General features: G+C 38.1%; 1 protein-coding gene across 1 annotated transcript; it reads right to left on the reverse strand.

Moving 5' to 3' along the window:
• Positions 1-4,943: 4,943 nt before the first annotated feature.
• On the reverse strand, positions 4,944-5,812 carry LOC132270445 (uncharacterized). Its single transcript, XM_059771627.1, has 2 exons — positions 5,471-5,812; positions 4,944-5,420 (listed from the first exon to the last, which is right to left on the reverse strand). The coding sequence occupies exons 1-2, from the start codon at positions 5,810-5,812 to the stop codon at positions 4,944-4,946; spliced, it is 819 nt and encodes a 272-aa protein (XP_059627610.1).
• Positions 5,813-7,499: the final 1,687 nt, after the last annotated feature.

Below are 7,499 nucleotides of genomic sequence, written 5' to 3' on the forward strand. Positions count from 1 at the left end.
TTAGATTTGCTAAAAACTTGGAATACTTTTATAACCAATGTGAAACTGTAGATGACAAGCTCTTCGATCCATTTACTTTCCTTGGCCGCATGCCATCATGGTTAGTCCCTTCTCCGGGAGTTTCCACCAAAAAACATACTGGAGAATGGAAGAATATTTGGGCAAGCTTTCAACTTACTCGGGACCTTCATTACAGTACAGCCAATCCTAATCTAATGAACAACTTTTGTGGTGTTGAATTCTACAATCCGGCTCAACTGGCCAGGTAAATGGGATTCACCCAACTCATTCCCTTACCGCCATATAAATCTCAGAATAGGTACTTCGATCAAAGAGTGAGGATCACAGATGTTGCCAAATTTGCTATGATTGATAAAGCTTATGAAATGGAATGGTTGGCTTTTAAATTTCAATGCCATACTAGCAAGCCTCAGTCTTCTAATGAGTTTACTGTATTATGGACGGCTTATATTTCTTTCACTCGGACAAAGAACCATAAGGCCATTTGTGACACTATTCTAGCTTCCTTCAAACCCTCGTCTTCAAGTATAAATATACTTCATTCCAAAACTTTCTCTTTCCTTTTATATTGCTGTCAACCTTCTATATTCTGAAATTTGAAATGTTGAATTCCAGATGGAGAAGAAGAAATTCCTAAGGAAAGTGATGACAATAAGGGTGGAGAAAAAACTGTTGTCTTACCCAGCAAGGTTGAGGGTATAGCTGAAAGTGGTGATGTGAGTCATGAAAGTATTTCCTCTAATGAAGATGAAGAAAGAAATTAAAGTGGAGGAAGAAGAAGAAGATGTTTTGTACAAGGCAAAAGGAAAAGAAAAGATCTCTCAGGTATTTCCAAAATAAACTTAACTTTTCCAATTTCTGAATTCTCTAATATCTTCTTTTTGTAGGGACTGGCTATTGTGAATAAAGAATTTCAACCCCAACTTTCTTCCCCTAATGAAGACTCTTCTAATGATGATGGCATCTCCAAAGGACAAGCTCATACTCAACATTCTAGCAAAAAACTCACCAAGTGGAGTTCCTCTGGAAAAGTTATCGGAAAGGTAAAAAGGAAAATTGACTTGGGAAAAACCAAGGAGTTCCAACAGCCCAAAGACTAAAAAGTTAAAACCAACCAAGGAGATCATTTTGGTAAGCCTCGTTCATTATCTTCTTTACCCTTTTAATTTCTTGAAGTATCCATAATTTCCTTTTATACTCGTCTTATAGGGTTCTTCCAACATTCAGTCAGATGTACAAGTTGCCCATGGAGAGGACTTAGACCCTCAAGCCTCTATTATGGAAAGTCTGGCTGACTAGAGTGGAAAAACTTTACCCGTTCCAACTTCCATTATTAGAACATCCATTCCTTCTGGTACTGGTGGAACTTCTACCGGCCCTCTTTCTTTCATCCTAAAGGCAAGTCTTTATGCTTTTAAACTTCACCTCATTTCTTACTTCTTGCGCAATAAACAAAACTTTTCTTTTCTTCAGGCTACTCCCTCTTTGTCCACATCAGCATCTTTCACGATGCATAGAGGAGCTCTTCCAACGTTGGCCGATCTATACAAAGTGATCAAAGCCATTCAATCTTGAAGTACCTTAACTTTAAGTGCCAATGTACTTATACTTCTGGATCCTTTGGAATATCCTCTCACCTCAGCCAAAAGAAAATTGTTGTCCTATCTTGCTCATGATGTGGAAAAAATTGTGACCTTCCATCTAGACTTGGCCAGTACTATAGTCATTCTGAAGAAACACCCTGGATTTCTTGATTACATTCAAACTGCTTTGACCAAATTGCAGCGTCAACTTCATTTTCTTGTTTCCCAGGTGAATTCCAGTTCTTCCTCTTTCTCAGAATATGAAAGAAAGGCTAAAATTAGGGACAAAGCCTTTGAAAGTTTTCATCTAGCTTTAGCACCCTACGCAGAGATCAAGGCACGGGTTGAGGAACTTGCAGCCAAGAAAAACACATTGACTGAGGAGCTAAGCAAAATTCAGAAAGAACTGGAATAAGTGGAATGTGATGAGCTTGAATTGGACCAAACTGCTAGTGCCATTCTTGCTGAATCAGAGCCTCATAGGAAAGAATGGGAAAGTATAGTAAATGAATTTCCCCAACTTGAAGAAACAAAGAACAAAGCACTGGCTACTCTTGAAGAAGAAAGGAAAATTTGGATGGCACTTGGAGGTGTCCTTGCTGCCATTTGATATGGTTCTCTTATAGTATCTTAAGTGGTTGCTTTTTAGTGAATAAGTAAATTACTCTTGGAATCTTTTGTATGGCCAGCTTTTAGAGTTAGTGGTCATTTTTGGAACATGTAGTGAAGTCATGGATCTAATGAGAATGGTGGTTATTTCTCAATCCTTTTGTTTGTGCCTCTTGCATGGAAAATTTTTAAATCATTGAAACTGGAAAATTTCCTTCCCATATATTAACAATGAGGCCTAGTCATAAAATGACTTTCCAAAACAAAGGAATTCAGAAAAATGAAAGAACTTGCTAACAAGGAAAAACGTGTATATACAATAATATCAGCCATTTCCAAGATAAATAAAACCTGGACCATGTTGATGAGCACTAAATATATGCATATTCGAGCCCCTAAATACGTATATGTTAAGGCCTAAAGTGATACTTCTATCCGTAATTAGCCTAATTAATGTTTAATGTGTGTTTGTAGGTACTTTCCCAGAAAAATGGTTAAAACTAGGACTTTATAATGATATCGAATCTTATAGAGTCGTTGTCGGTCATTCAGAGCAAGTCGAGAGTGTAAATGGTGAAGTTTGAAGAAATTTAAGCCTTAGAGCTCGAGCCCAAGTGTTAAGGCTCGAGCATTACAACAAAAAGAAGAAGGAAAGTCAACAAGGCCCAAATGCTCGAGCATTGTACCTTGATGCTTGAGCCTTATCAAGGGGTACTCGAGCCTTAACCAAGGGAGCTCGAGCATTGACCCTCAAGCTCGAGCATGAGGCATCAAAAATTAATGAGTTAATTTTAATTGAAGGCTATACTCCCAGGTCTCGTGCCTCACCTCTATGATTGAGCACCATCTACTAAGGATCGAGCATCTTCCACTGATGCTCGAGCCTTGAGCCCTAGATGCTCGAGCATGGTACCTAGTACTCAAGCCTATGAAGCTTGGATCGAGCAATGTTAAAAGAGTTCAACCCCAAAAAATTCTAAGTGTGGAAGAAAAAGATGCTTCGGAAAATAGTTGAAGAAAATTGACTAAGTGTCAAAATAAAGATCGAGCACCTTTTATTAAAGCTCGAGCATCCATCCAAAGAAGCTAGAGCATTGTTCCTTATGCTCGAGCATAAACCCTAAAGCTCGAGCATCAGTTCCTGAAGCTCGAGTCTTCCATGACATGTCAGATTAAAAGTTGCGGGATTGCTCTCTTTATCAGCCGTATCTCATTCTAGTTGGGCCAGAAGACCTAAAAGCCCACCAAATATTTATTTTCTTCTATAAAAGAAGGCGTAAGCCTTGTTAGAAGAGGTCCAAATTTCAATCTCTCTTACGGTGTTATTCAAAAGGCTAAAGGTGTGGTGGCTTTTAGGGTTCCTACAACCCTAGAATTGAAGATCCTGAGAAGAGAAGTGCCGTCCGTGACGATGGAGATGAACTCAACACAGATGATATCCAACCTTGTTATGAGTAGCTAATTCCTCTCTTAGGGCACTGATGTAACCCAACCTAACACTATAGTTTGATTGTTTTAACTCTGGGATTATTTTTAATATATGTTTTTTTTTTTCTTGATTATATGACTACAAGCACTTAAGACAACTCAAGTGGTTTTTATGCTTTAATAGCTTATAAACTGTTACTACCTTGTCTTAGATGTAATAGTTTGTTTGTTATTCTCAACCTACCTTATTGGACGATATCCGGCAGAGCCCTACCGACCAAAAGACTAGAGGTCATATAATGGTGTTCCAATGTATTTTGCAAAAGGACGTTTTCATAGTCTATGCTTAGGAAAGGTGGATTGTTTGTAACATAGTTAAAGTAGTTAAAGTAGGTAGGCGGACTGTCCATGCTAACCGCAGATAGGTTATAGTTAGCTAAATTTGTAAAACATCTTTCTTTAAAACCCGAATTGAACGAATAGTATTAAATTCAATTCATTTGGAAAAATATCATTGTTAAATTCCCAGAGTTAGTACAATTAACTGTAGTATGATAGTTGTGGTGAAGTCAAAGCCCTAAGATTCCTTTCTCGCTAATCACTCAATTTATTTACTTTGCCTTTATTTAATATTTTGTTTAATTCTAGTTTGTTAAACCGTGACAACCAACAAACACTCCAACCAAGTTATCTGTAAACTTTGAAATTAATTTAAAGACTATTACAAAATTTCATCTCCCTGTGGGTTCGACATCCTCTTTACATAGTGCTATCCTATATGATATCATGCTATTGCAAGAGAACATCAACACATATAGTGTAACCTCTTTCTCAATGAAATATTATATACTTAGAAAATGATCTGTTATTAGAAATATCGCTAAATCTTCTTCAAGGCTCTAGCCAATGTACCCTTTTAAGTACTTAGTTTTTCTTCTTTGAGATGAATCCTTCATATATTCTGACTCAGCTATACAAATGGCTAAAGTATGGCCATTACACTTCCTTTCCAGCTTTCCAGTTTACTTGGAAAGGAAGGTACCAGCCAAGCTATGTGGCCGGTTGAATGATTGTGGATTTCCAATTTTCAAAGACGGAAGGGTGATACTCTTTCAAGTATACCCCATTCATAGGATGCTTATGGGATCCTCCATCTATGTCCATCAATCTATAAGCCCCTTTTCCAAGAACTCGTTCCACCAAATAAGGACCCTTCCAATTAGGTGTCCATTTTCCATAATCTAAACTTTTAACCCCAGGTGGAAATTTGACCAGCCATACCAAGTCTCCTTCCACATATGTCTACGCCTTAACCTTCTTGTTGTACGCCCACATGACCTTCTTTTTTTGAGCAATAATATAGTCTAAGGCATTGACACGGACCTCATCAAGGTCTTCCAATTCCACCAACATGGCATGGTTGTAATCTGCTGGAGTTAAATTATTTTGGAAAGCCACTCTTGCAGACCTGATAGTCATCTCCATTGGAAGAATGGCATCATATCCATATGTAAGCATATATAGAGTGATGCCCGTACTTGATCTCTTTGAATTTTTGTAAGCCCAAAGAGCCTCAGAAAGTAGGTGATGCCACTCCTTCGGGTTATTCTCAATTATCTTTTCAAGGATATTGAAAATTACTTTGTTGGAAGCTTCTGCCTGTCCATTTGATTGGGCAAAATATGGAGTGGAACTGATCACTTGGACACCACACTCAGCACAATAATCAAGAACTTTGTTTCCAAACAAAGGAGAGGCCTTTGTCAGTGGTGAGAGTTTCTAGAATTCCAAACCTATGTATAATGTGCTTCTTGATAAAAATCAATCACTGTTGATTGCTCATAAGTATTTAATGGAATAGCCTCAACCCACTTTATGAAATAATCTATTGCCACCACAATATGAGTATGGCCATCTGAAGATGGTGGCCTCAACTTTCCAATAAAGTCCAAAGCCCACCCTCTGAATGGACATATTTTTACTACCGGCTGCATGTTGATAGCTAGAACTCTTTGGACCAAGCTATGTTCTTGATATGCAGTATAAGTCTTTATAAACTCTATGCAGTCGTTCAATGTACCTTTCCAATAATAACCATACCTTCTAAGAAGCCACCTCATCTTGATTCCAGCTTGATGAGCTCCACATATTCCAAGGTGTGATTCTCCCATCACTTTCATGGACTCATTCTTGCCAAGGCATCTTAGAAAAGTCCATCTTCTTTATTCTTTTTATAGAGCTCCCCATCAATCAGAACGTAATGTGGTGCCAAAAGCTAAACCCTCTTATCCACATTGGTACTAGGCTCCTACAAGAATTGGATAATTGGTGTTCTCCAATCTTCCAAGTCTAATCCATCTATATCAACATTGAAAATCTCCCATGTCCTTTTGGCAGGCTTGATCTTTTCTGGCTCGTCAGTTTGGAAATGACTTGTCATGTCATGACTCTACAGAATGGAGAGTCCTTCTTTTGATTATGATCAATGTCTCTTCTACACCGAGTGAAACTTTCACTCGAAAGGCTAATTGTGCTAGATCATCAGCCTCTGTATTTAAATGCCTTGGCCAATATTTGAGTTGGAAATCATCAAATTGGCATAGCAATTCCAAGGCCATGGAGTTGAACGGCCCCAAATGCCAATTGAGACATCTATATTCTTCAGAAAGTTGGCTAAGTATCAAGTTAGAATCTCCAATAATATGGACCTTATCCACCTTTAGTTCTAGTAGGATTTCCACCCCAATAATTAGTGCCTCATACTCAGCTTGGTTGTTTGTATACTTGAAATCCAAGAAGAAAGAAAATGTGGTTTTCCTTCTCTTTGGTGAAATGATGACTATTCCAGCTCCTCCTCCATCACGAGTGCTTAATCCATCAAACATGAGAGTCCAAGGTGTATAGTCAAGGTAGAGATTATCCACCTCGTCACATACTTCTGAATCAATCTTAGTGGAAGGATGACTTGCTAGAAATTCTGCCACTGCCCTTCCTTTGACTCCCTTTTATGGAATATATTTGAAAGAAAACTCTATTAAGGCCAATAACCACTTTCCAATGCATTCAATGATTAAAGGCCTTGAAAGCATATACTTAATCAAATCTGTTTGAGAAATGATATATACGGCCACTGGCAACATATAGGTTCTCAACTTCATAGCGGCATAATATAAGGAAAGACAACTTTTTAATAGAAGTGTACCTACATTCTACTGGAGTGAGCACCCTACTTAGACAATAAATGGCTTGTTCCTTCCCCTAGTCATTGTTCTGAGCTAGGATGGTTCCGATTGATTCATCAATGACCAATAAGTATAACCTTAAAGGCCGCTTCTTGATTGGAGGCATCATCACTAGAGGGTTGGCCAAGTAGCTTTTCAAACCTTCAAAAGCTTGTTGGTACTGATCTTTCCACTTAAATTCTTTAGTCCTTTTCAATTATAGCAATGGAGAAAAAACATGAGTCTTTCCAGTATGGTTGGCAATGAACCTCCTTAAGTATCCAACCTAGCCAAGAAACCATTGTAATTCTTTCTTAGTGCCAGAGGCTTTGGTTCAATAATTGCCTTTGCTTTATTTTGGTCTATCTCAATACCTCTTTGATGGACTAGGAAACCTAGGAAGTGTGATGGCCCAAGTTTTGTAAACCCATTGCATCAGTGATGACCAAAAGATAACCCGGTAACGGATCCAAAATGCGGAAGCAAAAGATAAAACCATATTCTTCAGAGATAAAAGTCATCCCTAAGACACCAATGTGACCTTCCATGAAGTCACGGAACTTAAAGAGAGCGAAAGAGGAAACTAGAGTTAAAATGGGCAAAATTTGTTAATTAAGGGCAAAATGGTTAATTTACA

This window comes from Cornus florida, unplaced genomic scaffold, assembly GCF_030987335.1.
Source record: "Cornus florida cultivar Cherokee Brave unplaced genomic scaffold, ASM3098733v1 CherokeeBrave_3.0.0_Hap2_Chr01, whole genome shotgun sequence".
Lineage (NCBI taxonomy): Eukaryota > Viridiplantae > Streptophyta > Magnoliopsida > Cornales > Cornaceae > Cornus > Cornus florida.